Source organism: Brassica oleracea, chromosome C2 (genome assembly GCF_000695525.1).
Source record: "Brassica oleracea var. oleracea cultivar TO1000 chromosome C2, BOL, whole genome shotgun sequence".
Lineage (NCBI taxonomy): Eukaryota > Viridiplantae > Streptophyta > Magnoliopsida > Brassicales > Brassicaceae > Brassica > Brassica oleracea.
In genome coordinates this window covers 11,442,033-11,467,854 of record NC_027749.1, presented here as the reverse complement: position 1 = coordinate 11,467,854, position 25,822 = coordinate 11,442,033, and the positions used below count along the sequence as shown (strand labels likewise).

The 25,822-nt window shown below is 34.4% G+C and overlaps 3 protein-coding genes and 1 pseudogene across 7 annotated transcripts; 1 reads left to right on the top strand and 3 right to left on the bottom strand.

The window, feature by feature from the left end:
• The first annotated feature begins 3,571 nt into the window (after positions 1-3,571).
• LOC106323441 lies at positions 3,572-5,277 on the top strand (annotated as a pseudogene).
• A 43-nt stretch (positions 5,278-5,320) lies between these two features.
• On the bottom strand, positions 5,321-7,251 carry LOC106322955. The gene is made up of 5 exons (XM_013761102.1): positions 6,878-7,251; positions 6,435-6,784; positions 6,053-6,353; positions 5,733-5,966; positions 5,321-5,593 (listed from the first exon to the last, which is right to left on the bottom strand). Exons 1-5 carry the CDS (start codon positions 7,116-7,118, stop codon positions 5,508-5,510), a joined length of 1,212 nt encoding a protein of 403 aa, XP_013616556.1. The 5' UTR covers positions 7,119-7,251; the 3' UTR covers positions 5,321-5,507.
• Positions 7,252-13,898: 6,647 nt separating this feature from the next.
• On the bottom strand, positions 13,899-21,684 carry LOC106326817 (flavone 3'-O-methyltransferase 1-like). 5 transcript variants are annotated; one of them, XM_013764745.1, is made up of 3 exons: positions 21,193-21,684; positions 20,354-20,667; positions 13,899-13,967 (listed from the first exon to the last, which is right to left on the bottom strand). In XM_013764745.1, exons 1-3 carry the CDS (start codon positions 21,591-21,593, stop codon positions 13,942-13,944), a joined length of 741 nt encoding a protein of 246 aa, XP_013620199.1. In that variant the 5' UTR covers positions 21,594-21,684; the 3' UTR covers positions 13,899-13,941. The 5 variants fall into 5 exon arrangements, with proteins under 5 accessions (XP_013620199.1, XP_013620197.1, XP_013620196.1 ...); XM_013764743.1 differs by lacking the exon at positions 13,899-13,967 and adding an exon at positions 14,366-14,503; XM_013764742.1 differs by lacking the exon at positions 13,899-13,967 and adding an exon at positions 14,799-15,188.
• A 3,035-nt stretch (positions 21,685-24,719) lies between these two features.
• LOC106325612 lies at positions 24,720-25,189 on the bottom strand. Its single transcript, XM_013763658.1, has one exon. The coding sequence runs from the start codon at positions 25,102-25,104 to the stop codon at positions 24,913-24,915; it is 192 nt and encodes a 63-aa protein (XP_013619112.1). The 5' UTR covers positions 25,105-25,189; the 3' UTR covers positions 24,720-24,912.
• Positions 25,190-25,822: the final 633 nt, after the last annotated feature.

Below are 25,822 nucleotides of genomic sequence, written 5' to 3'. Positions count from 1 at the left end.
AACCTGTAAACAAAACAACAAGAAAGACTAATATTAACTTTAAAATCATAAAAGTTACTCTCGACGAACGAAATCTCAGAGAAATCACGAAAATCCCAAAATCGTCTCCAATACCATTCGAACTGAAACGTTCATACCTCATATCGACTCCAGCTACTCTCAACGAACGAAATCTATCGATCCTTGTTTCAAAATCAATCTCACTCATTTTTCTCTTGAGATATGAACCCTAATTTTACAATTCAATTTTCGATTTCCCCTCTTTCAGATTGATAGTGTCTTTTTAACAGCAAAACGATGTCGTTTTGATTAAGCCAAAACGGTGTCGTTTTGTTCTCATCGGACACGACTAAACACCATTTACGAAGTTAACTGTGCTGTTAACGGAGCTAACTGTTCCGTTATTGAAAATGATGGAGAGAAATAAATTGCCAAGTCGAAGGTTTGAATTACTAAAATTGTCAAGTTGAAGGTTTAAGTTGCTAGTTGTAAACCTTGGAGGTTTAAAGTGTAAGTGGTTGCCACTTTGAAGGTTTTTTATGCGATTTTCTCAATTATAATATGATACCTATGTTGGGGTCAAAATCGGATACAACAAAGTTGATATCCAAATGTCCGTAAAAATTGACACAAGATTTTTACGATCTCAAAAAACGAAAACTTAAACGACGAACTTGCGGAAAAAAAATCTTGTTTTAAAGAATTCAGACAACAATTTCTTAAAAACAACGATTTCTTAAAAACAACAATTTTTTAAACAACGCTGTCATTGGTCAGAACATCCGTAAACAACATCTCAAGCATCGTATCTTTACGACAATCTCGGATGATTGGACGATGGGTTCTCGCAACAAAGTTTCTACTCCACGGCTCAAACTCGGCCGCGATGAACAAAAGCTCGGTTGCTATAGCGATCGAATCACGAAATGAAGCTCGGTCGCTATAGCGACCGAGCCCCGCACAGAGCTCGGTCGCTATAGCGACTGAGCTTCGAACAAAGCTCGATTGCTATAGCGACCGAGCTCCAAACAGGGCTCGGTCGCTATAGCGACCAAGCTCCAAACAGGGCTCAGTCGCTATAGCGATCGGGCTTTGGACAAAGCTCGGTCGCTATAGCGACCGAGCTCCGGACTGAGTTCGGACGCTATAGCGACCAAACATGCATACATCCCGGTCTTTCCGCAGCATCCGAAATATTCCGAAATGACGATACGACGTAAAACTATGCAATCTCGACTATCCTCATTGCAACCTTCCGCAAACCGCGACCTTACCATTTCTTGATTTCCAATCAAACGGAATCCTTGGTCTGGTTTACGATAAAAACCGCGGAAATTATTTTTATCGAAGAAATCGCAATAAAACGTCCCGAATCAAAAACTGTCCAAGAAGTCCTAAAACTTGATTCGAGGCCCACTTACAATTTCTTAAAACCCATAAACGTTAGGACGGTTACGCTTGGTAAGATAAACATCGAATTCCGGATAAATGGAAAGTTTCCGCAGATAATCATGAAGATCGGAAAAATGGAATATCTCCATTTTTTGGATTATGACGGCTTAAGGACAAAAAGGGAAGACGCAAACCGACCTAGAAGGGAGTATATAAGGAGCTCAAATCGAGAGGCATAGGGAGGGACTTTTTCAGAAAAAACTTAGCACTTATTGCGATTTTAGGAATTTTTTCGTTTTTGTTATTCGAGCTGCGACTCAATTAGGTTTAGCCACCTTCGGGTATTAGACTAGGAATCTCGCCGACAGCTCTCGTAGCCGAAGCACGTTACCTTGTTGTTACGCTCAAACGCGAATCCAGAAATAAAATCTTTCTTCGCTCTCTTTTTACGATTTCTTACTTTTATTCTCGTTTATTTTCGTGTTCTGATTGCTTGGCGTGTGGTTTCTCAGATATATGGAGCCTCAGAGAAATTAGGGTTTTCCTACTTTCCTTATTTATACGATAATTTGACGGTGCGAATTTCGGTTCCCACGACCTACAACAATATCATATACAAAATTTCATAATGCTCATAATAAACTACCAAACACAAATGATTATAATATGAAAAGTATGGAATATAAATTGATATGTAGATTACAATGCATGGTTATTGGAAAAGGGAAACACATGCAACAACAACCAAATGAAATATTTGTTCCCTCGTCGAACACTTTGAAGTCTCATAATACTTGTATATTACCTCATACTTTAGTTACATTTTCCCACTATGGAACCTAAAATGCGAAATTATATGCTTTATGATATTATAAAATGGAATGTTTGTCTAGTAATCCAAAAGACATTCAGCTAATTGTATAGATGTTATAGCATATATGTTTGTACAGTATTTTGAATGACTAGGAAAATATAGAAACTGATAGATCCATATATCTTGTAAAGCACACATATCAATAATTTACTTCTCTTTTGAAGAGTAGGACATACCTAATGAACATGAAAATATAATTTTAAGATCTCTATTTCACAGTGCATGAGTTTTAACCATTAGACGGATTCCTCATCGGTTATGTGTATTTTTTTTTCTTCATTTTCAATATAACATAAATTTCTTCAAAATATTATTATACTTTTAGTAAAATCTCAAATTCATTATGTTTTTAGATGATGCTTCTGTAGATCACACTTTATTTATTTTTTGTAAATTTGTCTTATATGTCTGGTAATACAATTTTGTTTCTTGAATTACAATTCAAACTAATACTTAGACATTATCGTTGCCAGATTTAACTTTGCAATACGCAAAAGAATTTGGTATACAAATGGTTACTATATGCATATGCACTTTTTCAATTGCATTGTCATTTGTATTTCAGGAAGTGGATTATAAAGAACATTAATCCATATTCTGGTTGGCAAAAACTTGCACCAATTGATTCCTATAACAAGGTTTTGGCAGTATCCACAATTGCAATATGAAACTATGAAATCATAATCTGATTGGTCGTTCTTCTTCTTCTTTTTCTGATTCTTTAAGATTTATATGTTTTCAAAATCTCATTACCATCCGAAAGAAATGTAGTGGAAATCGAGCTGGTCCAGAATCTGAGTTCACCTTTTGTGTCTCTCAGCACCTAACTTCCTTTTGGTCCATTTCAGCTATCTCTTTTTCTTTCCACACAAAATATTACTAAATTACAATCCACTTACTATTTCAGGTTATCCCATTTACAATACCCCAATTACACCTACCTTTTATATAGTTCATTACAAGCTTCATTCATAGATGAAACATCTTGAGGTAGTGAGAGAGGTGCAAGAAGCTCTGGCGGCGGTGTATATATTCCGGCAAGAATCTAGGGTCCCACAAGAGACAAGATTTACCTCCCTTAAAGCACAAGTGGAAGAAGCATAGGATAAAAATAAGTACACGAGATTTGGTTTCAAGGATATTTGGGAATGTGCTTTGTGAGGCATCATCAGTAAGGAGTAAGCAAAACCCAGTCAAATATATTCTTTTGTCCACTACAAAACAAAATCATCCTCTTGTCCTACACTCACAAAACAAACACATTCTCTGCTTCTTTTGAGTTTAAGGACTTAAGAGAGGGAAGATATGGTGAAGTTCACAAAACAATTCGAGGGGCAGCTTGTGCCTGAATGGAAAGATGCCTTCGTCGATTACTCTCAGCTCAAGAAAGACCTCAAGAAAATCCATTTGATTACCAATGGAGTTGAGAAGACACAAACAGAAACTTCCTTCATCAAAACCATCAAGTCCTCTTTGGGAAAGCTTTCCCTTTTCGGTAACAAGGAACGGGAACGCTCTCGTGCCATCAAAGTACTAAAACTAACCTTTATTCTTTCTATTTTTATTTGTAGTTTTGTACTAATGATTTATATACATTTTGACACAGGTGCATACAAAGCTTGCCTCTTCTGGAAGTGACAGTGACGTGTATGAGACGGAACTTCTGGAGAAGGTTGCTGATGATACCGATGCCGCGAAAGAGTTCTTTGTGTGCCTGGACACGCAGCTTAACAAAGTGAACCAGTTCTACAAGACAAAGGAGAAAGAGTTCGTGGAGAGAGGAGAGTGTATCAAGAAGCAAATGGAGATACTCATTGAGCTCAAAGATGCTTTCAAACAAAAGCAAGCCAATGGAGAGTCTACTCAATTATCAAAGGAAGATGATACCATATCATGCACCATTTCATGCGGTAAAAATAAGAGATTAACAAATATAAAATCTTTCATTTTGAAGTATCCATTTTTCTGTTATTCAGTCTCAAAGTTTATTGATTAATTGTTTGGATTTCAAGAAATGGTTTACTTAGTTTGCTCTGTTTCTTGAAACAGAGGATGACTCTGTTAGGAGAGAAAAGATCAAATGCAGCTTCAAGAATCTTGCTTAGAAGACTTGGAGAACAATGAAGCAGAAGCATTGGAGTCCCCAAGATCAGAAGAACCGATCAAGATCAACAACGAGGACTCGAAGCTGAGAACGGTTTCTGGTAGGGTTTTCAGCTGTCAAGGGAAGAATCTCAAGATAAAGATTCCATTGACAAACCCTTCTCGTACATTCTCAGCTATAAGTTACTTGATCAAAGAAGATTTGATCAACCAGTCATCGTCCAAGAAATGTGGTCCAGATGGAGTAAAGAAGCTACGAATCAGCAAGAAGAAGCTAAGCCATGCAGAGAAGATGATCAAAGGAGCTTTGACAGAACTCTACAAAGGGTTAAATTATCTCAAAACTTACAGAAGCTTGAACATGTTAACCTTCATGAACATTCTCAAGAAATTCGATAAGGTAAGCCTTAAAAATAAAAGCAACTTTTAACCAAAGTTTATATAAGATTATAAGACTAATACTTTTATGTTTTAGATTACTGGAAAACAAATCCTTCCAATTTACCTCAAAGTGGTGGAAAGTTCTTACTTCAACAGTCAAGGTAACTAGAAAGTATCACTTTATCATACTTTCTTTAATATGATAAAAAGTGACAAAATAAATTTACTAACTGTATTGGGACTTTGTACAAGATTGGGGTTTACTTCAACACAATTCCAATAACCCTTGGCTTAGGAACCAACTCATGCTTCGCCAAAAATCTATTTACTACTTCTCTATTCTATGGTAAAGAAAAATACCAAACCATTTTATCACACAAATAGCACATGAATCTAGTGAAAAATATTCTTAATTCTCCAATTGGCTACAAACAGTTTTGCACTCAAGTTTTGAGAATGTGGATTACAGAGTCACAGGATTGTTCTTGGCTGCCTTGGAAGTTATCAGGAGAAACTTTTGCCGGTAAAATTAATCTCCCTTTTAAGGATCTCTTTTAAACGATTGCAATATAACAAAGACTCTCTTTATTAATCTTAAAGAAACTTCTCAAAACCTTAAGCACTTAAAACAATCTCTTGAAAAGTCTCAAGGATGCAACACTCTTGCATCTCTTTATATAGATAATATAATTTTCTAAACTCATTAGGCAAAACACTTCCTAATCCTATCTCACATAGGTTACTCTTAACCTAGTAATCAAGTTATCTTAAAGAGAATCCCAACAGTAGATTGATCGTTCCCACTTCCACTGCTGCTGCAGTTCTGAAGTAGTCTTTTTTCCCCTGAAGAAGTGGAAATGTAACAAAAAAATAAAAAACGCAAGTAAGCTTGGAGACAGACAGAAGAGTGATGAAGAACATGCACAGAAAAACTAATTACACGAGCATGAAAAATAATTAACAGAAGTGGATGTGAGAGGACCTGAAAGTATGCTTTCCCAGAGCCACTCAGCAGAAGTGAGCAGGTATGACATTTTGTAAGGCCTAAACGAATAAGCCAGAAAAAAGTTGTAATTATTCTCTTGTAGTAGCCCGACAAGACCACAATCCAAGATCTCCACATTATCCGATATGAGCATGATTATAGCAGCTGTTTGAGGAGGATTATTACGATGCCATTCCAACATATCGCTAAACATTCGCGAGTATGTGACATCTATATATCATCAAACAATAAAAAGCATTTCAGTGAGGGTAGAAATATTTAAACCCTACAAATTAAATTCAAAGGAAGCAGCTAACCGCTAACGGTATGTGCAATATCGACACCAGTGGAAGAGAGAGCTTGTAGAGCTTGTAGGGGAGTATGTTTATGGTCGCCATAGGAAGTGATGGAGACAGGACCATAGTAGCCAAGTTCCTTGACTGCCGCCTCTATACTCGGACGGACCTGACGAGCATCATAACCTTGAGGTATCGGACATGTAAGCATGTCCCACCACACCTGTATTTTAGCTGTGGCAAATTCAGGCGTCGCCTTGTAGTTTCTTCCCCAATCCTCCGTGTAACGTACGAGTTTGTGGTCCGTAGGGTTCACATACTCCTGCGCAGGAGTGGGAATAGTTAGATAATGCAATGATACACGCAAAGAGAAGAAAGAGAGAGAGAGAGAGAGGATGCTTACTTCCCGTGAATGACTGTAACTCGAGAGATGCTTCTTGAAATGATTCAGGTATTCACTATCGTAATTGCACGATTTGCAATAACACTTGGCACCAGCCTGAACACCAGCAGCAGGTGGTGAGCTGCTTAGTAATTTTTTCCAGCACCACTGTTCACTAATGGAGAGAACCATATATTCTGGCTTAACTAAATAAGCCAGAAAAAGCTTGTATAGCGTCCGTTGCTGTAGCCGGACCAGATCCCAGGTGAATTTATCTCCCACCTGATCTGATATGATCATCATTGTAGCAGGAGGAGGATTCAGACGTCGCCATTTCACCAAATCCTCATACATGAAGTAGGATGTGCTCTCTGTTTCAGTTTTTTTTTTCTTTTAATTAGTCATATCCAAACTAATAAACATACTATTATATATATATAAAGTTCTAGAGATGGATAACCAACCGGATTTGGTATGTGCTACAGAGACTTCAGTGGATAAGAGCCCTTTCAGTATGTGATCAGGGGTTTGTGTTTGGTCGCCATAGGCAGTGATGGAGACAGGGCCAGAGTAGCCTTGTTCCTTGAACGCTGCTTCTAAACTCGATCGGACCTGACCAGCCTCATAACCCTCCGGAATCGGACAGTCCTTCATGTCCCACCACACCGCTATGTTAGCCGTCGCGTATTCAGCCGTCGCCTTCATTCTGTGAACACCTTTTTAACAAATCACACACACAACTCCTCCTTTGGTTCTAGGGCTTCCTTATATATACATCAAACTATGAAATCGGATAGTCCACCACCTTTTTGTAATATTTACTTTTTGTTATGGCAAATCTTATTCTTAATTTGCGAAACGCATAAAATTTTTTTTTAAATTGACATCTACTAATATTTTAAATATTGAAGTTTTTCGGTTAGTACTTCAAACTTTTAAAGTGACAGTTGTATCTTAAAAACTTTCAATTTGACTTATTTTTCCATCGAATAAAAAAATAACATATTATACAAGTAAAATATGTTGATGTGTAAGTCTTTTTTTTCAAAAACAATAAATAATGAATATCATGTTAACAAAACTAACAAAATCAAGTTAGAAGATCCTAAAAGTTAATTGTGGGACACGAGATGAATGCAATCTTTAGTTTGCGGAGGAGAATGTGAGATACATAGGATCAATAAAAAAAACATAGGATCAATAAAGAAAAAATACAGTGAATGCAGCAAACGGCGGCCTTCTAATGATGATTATAATATGAAAAGTACCAAACACAAATCTATATATAATAGCAAACCGATATTTGGAGATCGAAGATGTTATCAAAACCGCTTCTATCGCCTACCCAGAGGACCGGGCCTGGTCACACCTCTCTAAACAATATATGTATACCTACGTTGCCTATTTTTACATATGATGCACGGTACACGTCAGCCGTCTCTTGTACGGAACACTTCAGAAACATCCCGAGAAAAGTTGTGTATGTACACGTCCCTTTCTCATTTTTTTGAAACACCAAAAGACACATTCCTTTCAAAATAAAATTTTTTAACAAAATTATATTTTACCTTTATTACTTTCTTTTGAATAGTGTAGATTGCTTCCTCTAAATTGACAGTGCATAATCTTCTTTAATCTTCTTGAAGAAGATTAGAAAGAAAAAAAGAGATTGCTTCCTTATGAAATTTAATGGGTGGGTTTTAGTATTAATGTATAACATCATCAGCTACCACTTTCAACGGTATGTCTTAATATTTCATTTTTGAATCGTTGCTTCTCAAAAGACACGACTCTTTCTCATTTTTTTTTTGAAACCAAAAGACACAACCCTTTCAAAATAAAATTTCTTAAAAAATTTATATATTATCTTTGTTACATTCTTTTGCCATTGCTCTTACCCCCATTCAATTTTATGTCCTACAATCTACAAGTTTTCTGCGTCACTTACGGTGGCTATATCCACCTCGATGTTTAGGTCCTTTAGGATCTTAAACCATATATAGGATCATCTATGGTCGATATTTCTGAGTTCGATGCTCTAACGAAAACTTATTTTTAACGTTAAATGCTAAAGTCAAAATATTACATATGACCATGAAATTTTAAACCTACTACTTTAACCATGATAAACTCAAACCATGAATACTTGAGCATCATTAACCATGATAATGTATAAACGGGTACAGGTTTCTCAATAAATGCAAAATGTTAATATGTTTTATTTTCTAAAAAGCAAAATCTTAATTTTATTTTATACTTATATCTCATTTGCTGACAAAAAAAAACTTATATCTCATTTAATTTTATATACTTCAACTTGTATATACCAGCAGTAGAATCAACAAGCAGAAGGGTTATTTTCAATATAAATATTTTTTTGGTGTAATCAATATAAATAATTTTCGTCATGCCTTTCATAACTTAACCTTTATACTATGCTAATTTCAGTTTTAACTAAAAGTAGACCTCGGTCCTCAAGTTGGCATGAATGGTTTTTTTTTTCATTTTGTAATGGATAACTTTATAATCGATAAACAATTTTTTAATGTTTGTATATGTGTTAATTGTCCATATTGTGGTTAGATGTTAAACTAATCAAAGTGATATATTACCTAATATATATGTCATTAGATCATGTTTTACTACATAGACCGTTTTCTAATGTATTTGTTTATAAATTTAACAATTTAGTATGATTATTTATATTAATACATTTTTTTTCAAAACAAATATTCGTAGCCTGATAATATATTTTCTCAAATTTAAATGTCTCCAAATTTTCTTTATATGCCAAATAAACTCAACACTTACAATACTTACAAAAACATAATTAATAAAGCCTTGAAGTATAGGTGATATAAAAGTTGAAAATAAATTTAGCAAAAGTTTAGATTTTAGTTCATATATAATATTTATAAATTTCATAAAATTTATTCCAAATTATTAACTTGAAATTTACTTTTGTATTATTATATTTAGATACATTTTTGTGAATAGTATTCATACGTTAACGTTCAATTATTATTGCGAGAAAATAAATCTGTCAGAAAATTAATATATTCCCATTTATAAATTTTGAAATTGTATATTTAATTGTGACATATCCAATTACTGCTACTTTAGAAGTATATATAGTGGTTGTAAAAAAAAGTATATATTGTGGTGAAAGTATGGCATATCCCCTATACTATATTTAAGAAGTGATTTGTATATGTGTCATCACTACATTAACTTTCACAAAAAAAATGATGACATGGCTTAAAGAAATATGACATGACATAAATCTAATTGTGACATGTACAATTTACTATATTTAGATTTATTTTTTGGTAAGATTTCTTAAATATAATAATGATGATTTTCTATATACGGATTTATATTTTTAGAAAAGTTTCATAATATAGTAATAACTAATAAATTTTATATCAAAAATATTTTTTCTCGGTAAATATTCATTTTGGTAAGATTTTATGATACCTAATAACTTTTCTATATCTATTAAAATAATATGTTTATATATATAAATAATATTTACGAATATTAAAATTTTACATCAATATATGAATCATATTTTATTATTAAAATAAGTGTAGTATAAAATATATTTTATCAACGTATATAAGTTATTTTAATTTAATGTATATATTATTAGAAATAATTTATATATTTACAAGTAGAAATATTTAAAAATGGTAATTAAATAAAGAATAATATAATAAAGTAATTTTATAAATTTCAATTATTTTTATCAAAAGTTAAATAATGCAAAATTAAAAGGTCAAAGTAAACTTGAATAAATCAAACTAAAAACAATTACATTATGGTTTTATTTTTTAATCTAATAAAAGTAAAATATAAAAATAGAAAATTTTATTTATATATAACATTTTTAAATATTTTATATCTGCGCATGGCGCAGGAGAACTCCTAGTTATTATGTAATTATTATAACTAGTTAGAACTATTCTAAAATTTAGTGTTTTAATGATTAATGAAGATATTCTAAACTTATTTTTATATATGGTAATTTTTAATAATATATTTTTTGATAATTTATGTGTTTCCACATTTAAGGTATGCCAAATTATCTATTAATAAAATTTGTTTAATAGATTTGCTAGTTTGTTTGGGATTAAAGGTTACATGGTTGTAGGATTAATTTTCTTTTATAAACTTTAACTAAATAAATTAAAATTAAACTCCTAACAAACAGTTAAATGAAGAAAATTATTGTGAAATTTTATTCTAAGAAAAATAATTAAGTGAATTATCTTTAATATATAGTATAATTTCTTAATTTTTCTCTAAAATATTAAGTCTTTCTAAAAAGTTGCATTTAGTGTAAATAGAAATTTCTGTATGGTACAAAAAGAAAAGCGAATCTGAAAAAGTATCATAACCAATCTGTAGCGTGGGAGCTGAGATAATGAAATTAATCCGTCGCCATTGGTTGCCTACTTAAAATTACAGATTCATTCCACTAGCTACAAAGTAATCCTTAATTATTTTAGTGAATTATTGTAGTGTAAAAGATCAAACACAAAACAAAAGAAAATGGTTAGCTAAGTAAAAATTTATTTTATTGTAAAATATCTTGTAAAATATATTAATAAATGTTTTCAGATGGTTATATATCTTTTTCACTCCTATTTTATCTTGGTTAGATTTATTAAAACTGTAAAATGTATGAAATAAATCCGCTTGTTATTATGTCTATTGCTTAATCTGTCTTTAAAATATTTTGTCTCACTACAAAATTGCATGTAGTGTAAACCTTTTTTAAAGCATACTAGGTGACCGGTACGCACCCTGTGCGGGCATAAGAATATGACCGGCCCGCACCATGTGTTTCTTCTCGGTCCGCACCTCACGAGAGGGAACACAGTAACGTCAGCATGAAGAGACAGATATTGTGTGTATGTATAATTGCAACGTCACAAAATATTTTGTGTGTTTATAAAGATACTTTCATTCAAAAAATGGAATAAAGAGTGTATAGTTTTAGAAATAACAGATTTTATATTATCATTAATTAGAATTGTATTGTATATATGTCGTAATTCTTTATTTTAGGTGAATAATATTATTTTTCCATAAATAATAAACAAACATTTAATGTAGACATATTAAAAGAAAATATAATAAAAATCGAAATATTATCCATAAATTAAATTATGAAGTACATTTCTCGATAAAAAAAGCAAATTCAATTAGAAACCTACAAAAATTATATCTACCAAGCTCTTCTACCTGCATGCAGATGAAGCAAACATCAATAAGTTAAACAATTCTTCCATATTTGGAAAACATATATATATATAACAATGACAAATTAAATGGTAGAGTATGTAAACATTTGTTTTCTACCAGCGTGAGTTAGAACACCGCCGTATTTAAGAATCATAAGGGCCTCTACAGGTCTTTCTTCTTCGCCTTCACCATTCCACTTCAGCGGCTTCAGTTGAACCTTCATGTATATCCCTGAGAAATTTTCTCCCTGTGCCATTCCAAAAGGTTCTCTGCTGTGAGAAAATGACCTCATGAATTAAATAAAAAATGCATAATGCTAGCTTACTTATAAAATAGTATATTCAACAAAAAAAATGATATAAGTTAGTATTACTAAATGATACTATGTAATACTTTCCCTGGACTATATTCAACAAAAAAAGAAGTACTAAAGAACATCTTCAAGAACTGCTTTAACTTGGCGAAGCTTCTCAGCATGTTCAAGGTCTTCTGGATCACTATCACTCTCACGACCTGGTCTACATATAAAAAATAGGAAGACCATATTGTCGTTACCAGTATTCAACACATGGAAAAAATAGACCAGACATGATTTTTGGAGACAAGACACAAAGAGTTGAGTTCAAGGTTCTAAAGATGAGGAGCCTTTGCGTCTAAACACATTTTTCTTAGCACACAAGCAGGATCGTCGTAATACCTTAATAGTATGAGAGGAGAGATTTGTGTGCATATTTAATGATTTCAACTTGCGCAAGTAATCCATATTGTGAATAAGTGATTTGCATATTTAATGTTTTCAACTTGCGCAAGTAATCCATATTGTGAATAAGTGATTTGCATATTTAATGATTTCAATTTGCGCAAGTAATCTATATTAGAAAGGTAAGTTATTAAAAACAAATTTTGTCAATAAGTTATTTGCATATTTAATGATTTCAACTTGCGCAAGTAATCCATATTGTGAATAAGTGATTTGCATATTTAATGTTTTCAACTTGCGCAAGTAATCCATATTGTGAATAAGTGATTTGCATATTTAATGATTTCAATTTGCGCAAGTAATCTATATTAGAAAGGTAAGTTATTAAAAACAAATTTTGTCAATAAGTTATTTGCATATTTAATGATTTCAACTTGCGCAAGTAATTCATATTAGAAAGGTAAGTTAATAAAAACAAACAACCTAATTAGTAGGGGTGGGAACTTTACCCGATATCCAAAGTGGCACCCGAACCCGATTCGAAAAACCCGAACTGAAATCCGAATCGAAGTAGCAAAATACCCGAACGGGTATTGAATAAGGAGAGATTGGATACCCGAACCCGAACGGATAATACCCGAACCTGAATGGATATCCGAAGATAACCGAACATATGTATAATTAACCTTATATTTCTAGTTGACATCTCTCATTTTATATAAAATATTTATATTGATACTACACATACTTTAAGTTCATATGATATACATACAATTACGGAAAAAAATGATTTGCTACTCCAAAATTAACAAAAAGTTACATCCAAAATTTTTTTAAAAAATAACTAAATTAATGTCTTTTTAGTTTCAAAATGTTATGTCCAAATCTATTAACCATTCAATCTATTAAAAATAAAAAATTAGTTAACTGAAAGTTATATTTTTAAATATAAGAAACTTGAGAAATGAAAATTTTAATTTTTTTTCAAAATCTAAATATTCGAACCCGATCCGAAATAACCGAATCTGAACTAAAAATACCCGAACCCGACCCGAAGTACTGAAATACCCGAACAGGTTCTACACCTCTATACTGAAATACCCGAAAATCCGAAATACCCGAACCCGAACCTGAATGGATACCCAAGGCTAAACTAAATCTATAATTATTATTCTCTAGCTATATATGGGCTTAACGAAATCAACAATAGTTTTGGGCTTGTCTACATAAGCAATTGATTAAAATAAATGAAAAATAAAATTCAAAAAAATCGACCAATAGAATTATAACAATTTTTCTGAGAAGTTCTATATTAATGTCATGTCAGCAGTAATCACTAAAGTGACTTCTATTTTAATATACAGAGGGAAACAAAGTTTTAGCCAAGGAAAAATATTTTCGTCAATCCGGATCATACAACGACAGACACGCTCAGGATTAAATGTGCCTCGTTCGGGTCCGTTTAGGGCATGTCGGGTGTGTTCAGGAACTCCCGGAAAATACAGCTGCTTGCTCCCCTCCTTAAAGTAGCTGGACCCGTGTCTCTCCTTGACTGAACCACTTCTAAGCTTCGGTTGTTCAATTGTTATTGGTTGGTTTGGTAGCTGAACACAATCGATCTTTTAGTTGGGATTGAACTGTAACTTGATCTAGTTTTTAGTTTAAACAATCAATCTTTTACTTGGTTAGACTTTGTTTTATAAATGTTTAAGTGCATACATAAAACGTCAGAAAAGAACATATGACTACAAAGGAAAATAACACAGACAGCTCAAAAAGTGTAGCTTATAAAAAGGGATTTCAACATTACTGAAAACAATTAACATGGCCTAATTCTGGCCACTTTTAGAAAAATAAATATTTTTTGCCTTCAAATTTATTTGCCACAATTTTCAATATTTGATCATTCCAGATAAGTTTGTAGAATTAGTATAAACTGCAAACATTTTTTTCACAAGTTATCAATAATAAATAGTAGTAATCTTTATTTTGTTAATGATCAATCAACAAGGAAGAATAGTTTCGAACACCGTGGAGGTCTGGATCTATCCTCATTAGTTGGGTCATCTTCTTCTTATTCTTTTCATCGGAGTTCTCGCAGAGCTAAATCTCGACATCATCATCCTTGAATTGTTTTTTGCTGCTTTGATCAAATCACTTATTATCTTTTGTGAAACTAGATATGTTTGTTTTCTTGACGAGAAGAAATGGTGAATTTAAGTATATATAACTGGACACGAGAAGGAAAGCTAGAAGAGTCTAGTAGTAACAGAAGTTTGAGTTCAAGATTCAGTGAAACTAGTTTGGTCGATGAACTAACATAATCCACGTCGATGGAGTTTGAATGTTGATTTTATCAGTGTAGCTAGATAAGATTATTGACTTCGATTCAAACTTTATTTTATTTTTCTTCAAACACATAATTATTTTCCACACAAATAAGATAGTTTTATTAATTAGTCAGATAAAAGAAACTCTACATGAGTCTCTTAGCTAGTAAACCATAATTAAACACTTTAGTCGATCTTCTTGAGCAACTCGATAATGTAAACCCCAAAAGCGTTGCAAACAACTTTGATGCCTTTGAAGCCTGATTTATTAGCTAATGCCTCGAACTCTTTCTCGGTCCGTTCTTTACCTCCAGGATTGTGAGCCAGCATAATGCAATCGACATGGAAAACTTGTTTGGTCAAGAGGCTTGTTGTGTCTATTGTCTCTGGAAGTAGACACTCTGCTAATATCACTTTTCCATTCTCTGGAAGCGCCTTGTAGCAGTTCTGCAAGAGTTGCACGCATTTGTTGTCGCTCCAATCGTGGCATATCCACTGTTACAGCAATGAGACAAATCGAAGGAAAATGTTTTGAGATCCATTTCCTATTGATGAATTATTTACAATATCAAAGAGTGAGTTTTCGGTATAGGAGTTTTGGTAACTACTAATTACTAACCTTCATGAAAATTGCATCACCTTCAGGAACACTTTTAAACATATCTCCTTCAACGTGTTGTATTGAAGTATCTTGAATTAATGTGATAACCAAAATAGTTTGTTACACAGTTTGTTTAAATACTCCGGATAAGCTAAAGGAGACTCAAACCGGAGTGGTTAACCTCTAACCATAATAAACCAATACTCTATTGTATCTAATACGCCCCGGTCAAGTCTCTGAATCCGAAACATGAGGAAGAAAGAGACTTGAGAGTGACATTCGATCAAGTAAGGATCGAAAAAGACCAGAGTGCAGCGGCTTCGTGAAGATGTCTGCATGTTGATTGGCGCTTGAAACGTGCATCAAAGTAATGAAGCCTCTCTTCACCTGATCACGAACCGTGTGGCAATCTATCTCCACGTGTTTTGTCCTCTCGTGGAAGACCGGGTTGGTGGCTATGTGCATCGCGGACTTGTTGTCACAGAAGAGCTTCGCTTTGGTGTTGACTTGAATCTTCATGCTAGTAAGTAGCTGTTGCAGCCAAAGAAGTTCACAAGTCGTGTGTGCCATGCTTCGATACTCTGCTTCAGTGCTGCTTCTACTAACCACGTCTTGTTTCTTCGACTTCCAGGTAATCAAGGAAGTGCCAAGATAGACACAGTAACCAGTGACTGATCGACGACTGTCAAGACAAGTAGCCCAGTTTGCATCGGAAAAGGCATTGAGACACACCGTCGAAGAAGCTGAGTAGAATAATCCCTGACCAGGATTGTTCTTGATATATCTCAGTATTCGATGAGCTGCGGTAAAATGCATACTTCCGCTGAGAAATTGAGATCCCTTCAGAGCTTCTAGCTACTTCCAAACCAAGAAAGAATCGAAGATCACCAAGGTCTTTGATCTTGAAGTGCTGGTGAAGCGTGTCTTTGAGTTGATTAACCACACCATCGTCATTCCCAACAATCATGATATCGTCTACATAGACAAGAGCAGCAACAAAGGAAGAACCAGATTGCTTCACAAACAGGGTATTATCCGCCGGAGATTGTATGAAACCAGCAGATAGAAAAACTGCAGAGAGACAGTTATACCACTGGCGGGATGCCTGTTTCAACCCATACAGTGATTTGTGAAGTCGACAGACAGGATTTGGAGGCAAAGAACCAGGTGCAGGAACATAGCCTTGAGGAAGGCTCATGAAGATTTCCTCATCCAAATCACTACGCAAAAACGCATTGGAGACATCCATTTGAGACATACTCCATCCTTGAATCGCAGCAAGAGCCAGGAGAAGCTTGACATTCGCAAGCTTTGCAACTGGAGAGAAAGTATCAGTGAAGTCGACACCCTCTTGTTGCGTGAAACCCTTGGCAACCAGAGGAGCTTTGTAACGCTCAATCGTGCCATCAGCCTTATATTTGATCGTATAGACCCATTTACAACCAACCACGTTCTTCCCTGGAGGCAATGACTCAACAGTCCAAGTATTGTTAGCTTCCATAGCCTGCAATTCCTCATTAGTAGCCTTCCGAAAATTAGGGGATAACATGGCTTGTTTAAAAGATGTGGGTTCTGTTTCGAGAGAGTAAGAAAGAATATAAGATTGATATAAAGGTATAAAGTGGGAATAAGAGAGAACAGATGAGATTGGATATGGTGTGGAAGTAGATAAAAGAGGAGTAGAAGATGAATCAAGAGAGGTTTGAGAAAGAGAGCACCTCGCAAGATTGCAGTGATACTGAGACAAGTTACTTGGAGTTTTCACATTTCGTTTTGGTCTTCCACCCAAAAGATTCCCTTGACATGTGCTTACTGGTACAGTCTCTCTCATAACAGGTTCATTATGAGGTGAATGCAAATCTACATGCTCAGGAACACTATCAATGATCACAGGAATAGGCAACGGAAGTATAGTATTATCAAAGATTTTAGAAGAAGAATCAGAAGCATTAGTCTTGTCATCTTTATAAGGGAAAATTGATTCATGAAAACCACGTTTCTGGTTACTGAAATCCGATTAGTATCAAGATGTAAAACTTTGTACCCTTTGTAACCAGAAGGATAACCAAGGAAAACACATGAATCAGCTCGAGCAGTGAATTTGTTTCGATCTTTAGGCAATGTAGACACATAACAAAGACAACCAAACGATTTTAAAATTGAGTAATTAGGAACTTTCTTTGTCAACAATTCATATGGAGTCTTGTTACCTAGAAGAATAGAAGGAGTTCTGTTGATAAGAAACACTGCAGTGCACACACAATCACTCCAATATATCAGAGGAACATTGGATTGAAACAATAATGCCAGAGCAACATTCAATATATGCTGATGTTTGCGTTCGACAATGGAGTTCTGTTGCGGTGTGTATGCACATGAAAATTGATGAATCATACCATGTTGTTTAACAAATTGAGTAAAGGCGAGTTCAGGAGCATTATCACTACGAATCACTTTAATAACAGATTTATACTGAGTATAAACATGTTGAATAAACTCTGGAAAAACAGTGAGAACATCATTTTTATTACGCATCATGTATATCCAAGTAACACGAGTACAATCGTCGACTATAGTAAGAAAATATCGATATCCTTCAACAGACTCAACAGAGAAAGGACCCCAAACGTCTAAATGAATCAAATCAAATGGTGATACATACACAGTAACACTAGACTCAAAAGAAAGACGCTTCTGTTTTGCCAAAGGACAAACAGAACAGTGTTCAGACTTATCAACAGTAGAAACAGGAATATTCAGAATACCAGACATTTGCTTTAACTTGGAAGTTGATGGATGTCCAAGGCGTTGATGCCAGAGAGTCTCATCGGCTCGCAAGGATCCATAGAAAGGCAGAGAAGAAGTAGTAGTATTATTAAGCTCAAGAACATAAAGGTTTTGAAGAAGAATGCCTCTACCAATCATCAATCCCTGAATAGACTCCTGGAGTAGACAAAAATCAGGATAGAAGTGAGCAGAGAAGTTACTATCACGAAGAAGGCTACCAACACTTATTAGGTTAAACTTGAAAGATGGAACGTGAAGAACATTATGCAAGACAATGAAAGAGTTAATATGCACAGTTCCTATATGAGTTATGTTTTCACGAAGACCATTGGGGAGAGAGACTGTAACACCAAGCACAGACGAAGTGTTACTAAAGAGTGATAGATCAGAACAAACATGTGTGGTAGCTCCACTGTCAATTATCCAAGAATCACTAGCAATAGAATTTGAAAGAGAAGAAAGGCACTGATTTTGAAAAGTGAGAATATTGTTTTGAAATTTTAGACTGGTAGAAGGAAAAGGGATGATACCAGAAGTAGATTGGGGTGCCATGTATCCATTTTCAGAGACGGAAGACTGCTTACTAGAAATTGCATTCACAGAAGGACTAACGTAAGCTTGAAGCTGTTGAAGTAATGCCTGAATTTGATTTACATCCATCTGACCAGGGAGAGAAGTTGATGAAGCAGGAACAATCTGTTGAGCAACAGCATTAGCTTGTTGAGAGTGTTGTGGTTGAGTGTAATGATTGTTCTGCTGCTGCATCGATCGTTGATTGTAGTTGTTCTGCGGCTGCATCCCCCTTTGGTTGTAATTGTTCTGTCCCCGAGGAGCATAACCAGCAGTAGCGTGAGTGCCTTGTCCAGGAATAGATGACTTATTGAACTTGTGACCAGGAGGATAGCCATGAAGACGAAAGCATTTATCAACAATGTGACCAAGTTGACCACAATAAGTACACTAAGGACGTTGCTTTGGACGGTATCCTGAGTTGGCATGAGCTGCAGCAAAAGCTGAATGATCAGGAGGAGCAGAAAGCAAATTCTCATCTGGACCAGAGGCTTGAAAAACAACACTTGCTGGAGTAGAGCTCGGCTTGATAGCTTTCTGACGTTCATCCTGTGTCACCAGATTAAACACCTCCTCAATAGTTGGAATTGGCTTTAGCATCAGGATATGACGACTTGTTGATTCATAAGATTCATTCAGCCCCATCAAGAATTTGGTAACTCTGCTACGTTCCTGAAGACGTTCCCATAGCTCTGCAGCATTGCACTCACACTTTCCACAAGAACACACAGGCAATTCAACATAGTTCTTGTGCTCTTCCCAAAGAGTAACTAACGCAGTATAGAAGGTGGTTACATCATCAGAGCCTTGCTGAATCGAACTCAACTTCTGGTCAATTTCATAAACGCGCGGAGCATCATCTTGTTTGAATCTGGAGAGAATATTCTTTCAAATCGATTCAGCGGTGGACACAAACAATAAGCTCTGACCTATCTTCTTGGATACAGAGTTCATTAACCATGTAGCTACCATATCATTGTAACGTGACCAAGATCCCGAGTCTCGATGATTATCAGGCGGTTTAGGAATCGTACCATCGATGAATCCAAGTTTATTCCTGACGTTGAGAGCCATACGAACCGAGCGTCGCCATGAATGGAACTCTGCACCGGTGTTGAGGCGATCGGAAACAAGGACGAGACCGGCATGATCCGAGCTATGAAGGTAGTATGGATTTTCGTAGTGATCGAGGTGACGAGTTGAAGAAGGTGAACTCATCGCGATGACGATCGGAGAAATGACGCAGCGTAGTTGATTTCACAAGAATCGGAGTGAAATCAAGAAAAGCAGAGAGCTTTAACAAAGGAGAAGAAGCAAAGCCGAAAGGAAGTAGACGGAGAAGACGATCTCGAGCTCGAACACAATCAGATCTTCGATGAAGAGACGAAGGATTTGAAGAATCGAAGAACTCATGAAGCTCGATGATGGAGAATCGTCACAGGCTCTGCTCTGATACCATATTGAAGTATATTGAATTAATGTGATAACCAAAATAGTTTGTTACACAGTTTGTTTAAATACTCCGGATAAGCTAAAGGAGACTCAAACCGGAGTGGTTAACCTCTAACCATAATAAACCAATACTCTATTGTATCTAATATGTTGGATACCTGTGGTAAATGTAACAGTTAACACAACCTCTAAAACATATGTAAATGAAAAACAGATTTTTGTGTGTAAAGTGTAGGAAAATATACTATACCATCATGGGGAGTAGCATTTTTGATGACATGAAGGAGATCAGAGTTGATGCCCTTAAGGTTAGGGTATTTAGAGAGAATCACTTTGAGAGTAGCACCAATGCCACCACCAACATCAACCAAAGACGTCAATTCCTCAAAACCCTTATAGGTCTCGAGAATCTTTTTCATGGTGATGGTTGAATGATTAGACATTCCATTGTTGAAGACCATGTTGAACTTATGGTCCGTCTCGTGGTAATCGAAAGAGGTCATTTCATTATGAACCTTGTTGAATGGAATCCCATCATTAAGAATTGCATCTTTCAAATGGTACCTGAAACAAGTATCGTTGGCATGAGTAAGAAACAACATTATCAATCATAAAGAACAGTTTTTTTTTTCTAACTAGGTTTATCTATCTTAGCACAAGATCTATACTGAAATCATATAATAGTATTTTTTAGTAATATCCAGAAAATATTGTTTTCCTCTAGCTCTAGGGATCAACAAAAATATTTCTTTTGATTATTATTCTTTAGATTGTATGATTTTGGCACAGTAACAAACAAACAAAAAATCAACTATGGAGCTCGTATAACCTCTAAAGAAAAAAAAATGGTATATAAATATAATTTCTTTAGTGGACAGCAGGTATAGAATAGAATCAATTTCTTTAGTGGACAGCAGGTATCCATTAATTTGTCTGTTTAAGTTTCAACAATTGCATATGATGATAACCAGGAAGCATAGCTTATGAAACAACATAATCAAAAATAAAGAATAGTTTTTCTAACATGGGTTGGCACAAGATGTTTTGAAATCATATGATAATAATTCTTGATAATATCAAAATACGTACCAGCTTTGCATGAGAACCTCGTCTTGGTTCATAAGACAAAGAGCAGCAATAGAGACACCGTCTTCGTTCTTAGTCAAATACTTGCAAACCGGACCAAGCTCGTAAGTCCTCTCGACGCCGTCTCCGCCGGAGCAGATGAGGATGGAGTAAGACGTCAAAAGACGGAGAATACGGTCGAGCATGACCGGAGCGTTGGGGTTTTCGATCGAAAGTTGAGAAGTAATCTCAGACGGAGACATCGGAGAAGAGTTCTTGGCCATGATCTCGAGAAGATCAAGGTTTAACGCCGTTTTTAAAACCATCGGAAGAAGAACGGAGGCGCTGGCTAGCTGCATGGCGAAGAGAGCCAGTTGTTCGTCGTCGTTGGTTACTTGTTGTGGAGTTATCTGTGTATCCGCCATTTTTCTTGAAGATTCTTAGAATGCTTTAGTTTTTTCTTTTCTCTGGTTTGAGAGGATTGTTTGATGGATGAGAAGTAGAACGTTAAGAGGTTTATTTATAGGGGTGAAAAATATACTTAGGAGACAGGGGAAGTGTGAATGGTGGAGTTAAGGAGAGAATGTTGTGCTGGTGAATCTTGGGATGCAGACTGGTAGACAAGTGACTGGTGGACAGGAGACCCGCGGACAAGAGACTGGTAGATAAGAGACTATAAAGTCCTACCCACTACCGTGTTCAGTGATATGTCACTATCAAAAGATTCACTAACCATTCATTATATTATATCAATAAAGGATATATCATTATATAGATGTAATCTATTACATTTGGCACCCAAAACGTAAAATGAATGGAAACTAGAAATGAGTTGTACATCCATTCTGTGGACATGAAAATCACAACTTATGATTCGGTACATTTGTTATTCGCATATACGAACAGAACATACTTATATACTTGTATGGTTTTCTCAAAGCTCGTTTAAATTTGTTCATTGGTTTTATGAACGAAAATAAATTCCGAGACTTACAAAGTGTATATTAATAGTCAAATCAGTTACCAGGTTTATAGCGAATTAATACCAAATACGGATCGAGTATGTGTAGATAGATGTAAACGGATTAGCTTATGGATTAAGAAAGCTAAATATAGCTGAAAAACTTCAGCCACTTATCTTCCAGTTTTTATCATCTCTTTTTTTTTGGGTCAAATCAATATGATATTCAATTTATTCTTCTCCTTTATAATTAACTAGATAAGAATGTACATAAAGTTATATTTTAAAATTGAAATTGTTATAATTATCATCCTTATACTGTTATACATTTGAGCAGTACCGTGCCTGTCTTATAAGAAAAGAAACTTTAGCTTAGAGCATCATTTTTTCATAATGCATCGAATCAAGTCTTTAGATGTGTTATTGGCCACGGTTAAGTATTCATACTATTCATTTTTTATATACTGTTGTATTTAGATAAATTCGGTTAAAGTGGGACAGATAATAAATAATTAACATGGACTAGTAATAACCCCTGTTCGAAAATTCGCTAGGCGCAACGCGTGAAGTCGATCCGGACCTAGCGAGTTAACAACAAATCGGAAAAAACTCGGGGAGTAAGAGAATTTTTTTTAAGAACTATTATCGATTTTATAGAGATATATATTTGAATCAGTAACAAAAACATAATAATTGTTTGTGGCCCAGCGGTATTGTGTCTAGTTTGACTATCAGTTTTCGGGTTCAAAGCCCAAGTGATGCATTTATGGCTTTTTCTGTTTTTTATTAATGAAGGGCCAAAATGTAATTTCCGCTTCATCTTCCTCACTGAACCTGCAACCCTAATTGCGGCGCTTCAGATTTTGTTCACCATGGTGCTTCAATTTTTTTTAGTGGTTTGCGTCGTTTAGCCTCTATTTCTTTGTTATTGATGATAAAATATGATAGATTTATGATAAAGGTATCGGTTTCAAGCTTGAAAAACCCAGATTTTTCTTTTCCCGATTTTTTGTCCGAATAAGGGTGAAATGCCACGGCCAAGGTCCGTAGAGCGCTTAATCGCCGAGAAAACGGCCCAAATCGGCGCGTTTTAGAACATGGGTAATAACTCATACGGTTAAACTCTTATATACTTTTGTTTTAAATCAATTTGTTTTAACTGAGACAAATAATAAATAATTAAAAATAATAATGCTTTACATAATTAGAAGTTTACGAGTTACTTTTTTTTTCCGGTGGTTATCACTTCTGAGTATAATATTATTCTTTCTCAATATTTATCTCAAATTTGTGTTTATTCTATAATTATTTGAAGTTTGTATAGTAATGCATTTATCTCCATTTGAAAATCAATTAAAAATATTGAGTTACTTAATTATTTTATATATGCAAAATAATTATGATGGTCATTTAAAAATATTTTTTTATTTTGAAATTTGTTTATATTTTTTCTAAGATAAATAGAAATTTTTTATATTTTAAAACTATTTTTTTTTTGCTAATTTAATTTTTAGTTGTTTGTAATGTAATGATGCTGTTTTTTGTCAACAATAATATTATTTATTAATTTTGATGTATTTTTTAAAAATGATTTTATTTTTTTATTTTTTGTTTCGGGCCGCTATAAAAGCTTGCACGGCTCTGCATTTGACGAGAGAATGTTATTCGAAAAAATAAACTTGGATGGTGATGCAATATTGCAATAAACGATCAGAAAGGGGAATAAGTAACGAGACACGATTAACAACGACGTTAAGTAGAACGAGAAACCAATAAAATAATCTTAAAGAGGAAGAAGACGATGGCCCAATAACATCCTGTCTCGGCCCAACTAACCCTCTCGAACACAAACGAGCTGTAACCTTCTTCAGTCCAGAGACGGCTTTGAGAGAAGTATTAAAAACACAAGCACAACAATACTATATAGCGAAGAAAAGCAAAAATCAATGCTCGTCAAGAGATCGGCTTTGCTTTGTATCGTATTAGTACGTGATAAAATGAATGTAGAGCTGTAACGGGATTTTATAAAAGAATTGCGAATCATATACTAACGTGAATCAACATTTGCACTACGGTAGCTTAGTCTCATTCGATTCAGTTAACCCTTTTTTTTTCAACCGCTTCTTCATCTGAACATTTGATTCAGTGAACATATTTTTCTTCACAGTTGTATTATTTTGTTCTATAGCTTTCGAATTAGTGTAGATATTATTATTTATTATTTTACTAACACATGGCTCTGTCTGTATAGAAGATGGCGTATATTACACAACTGTCGATTATAATTCTCAAGTCGTTGAACGTCAGAATTTTCTTTTTCAACCAATACACTTTTTATTTACTCCGTAATTTATCAACTTGTATGCTTCATTGACACGACGCTATGTTTAATACTCCATCTGTTTTTGAATAAATGTTAAATAGCAGAAATATATATAAGAACAATATTATTTGAGATAAATAAAATTATTTTTAAAATTTGCAAATTAATTTTCATTTGAGAAATGTTTTATACTATTAATAAGTTGAGGAATGTGCGGAATGAGTTAATAACATCGAAGTTAGCGAGAACTATTGAACAAAGAAAAAATGAATGCAAGATCATCTTCATTACCATAAACATAGTTAGTATTATCACAGATCACGAGTAACAAAAGTCCTCTCTATATATAAGATACGGATCTACAAAAGCTCTATACGATTCAAAACCAAGAGAGGGAGAGAGAGAGAAGACTAGGAGAACACTCTGTAAAAATCCTCAGCCACTTCTCATCGATTAGAAATCAGAAGTCGACGAGATGAGAAGAGAAATCAGGAATGGTCGAAGATGTTGAGGAAGGAGCAGGAATGAGGAAACCGCCGATCCGTAAGGCGTTTCTATCGCCGGTACGCCGTGGGAGAATACCGGCGGTGAGTTTAGCGAGAGCCGTCGTGTACTCCACTAGCAGCTCAGTAATAATCACCACTGAGATCATCTTTTTTGGATCTGGAGACTCTTCGAGTTGTTATTTTTTTTCTTGATATGCGAAGAAAGATTTGAGTAGTGAAGAAGATGAGGGAACTTGTTTGTGTTTTTATAGGCGACGATTTTTTCACTTTCAGTATAGAGTCAGAGAGAGAAAAAGAGCCAGAATATTATTAATAATAATACTATTATTAATTTAGTTTTTTGGTTTTGTTTTTTTTCTCTCTCTTTTTTAATTTTTAAATCACCTGCTTCTCACGCACACTGAACTTTACATGTAAAACCAAATCAAGTTGGAATTTTGTAATTGGACTATTTGTGTTTTTTTTGTCAAATGGGACTATTTGTTTAACGCAGGTTTTGTTTGGCATCAAACAGGGGAGGAAATTAATCATTTTAAAGTTATACCTGTAGCAATAAATTATTGGTCCTATAATTGATTTGATTCTTTTATCATCGAAATTCAATTTTTTTCTTGATAAATATACCTTTTTAACCAGACATATATATATATATATACCAAGTAAGAGTATGCACTTTATAGGGATTAATATATGTACCTAAATATTAACTTTATTTAAATTATTAAACTAGATATAAATTTTAGATTTATATTAATATTATCTGTAAATTAATAAATTTTGATATATATTAACAATTAATATATAAAATTAGTTTTTCATCTTTTTGTTTAGGCGGTATATTAAATATACTAGTTGCTAACGCAT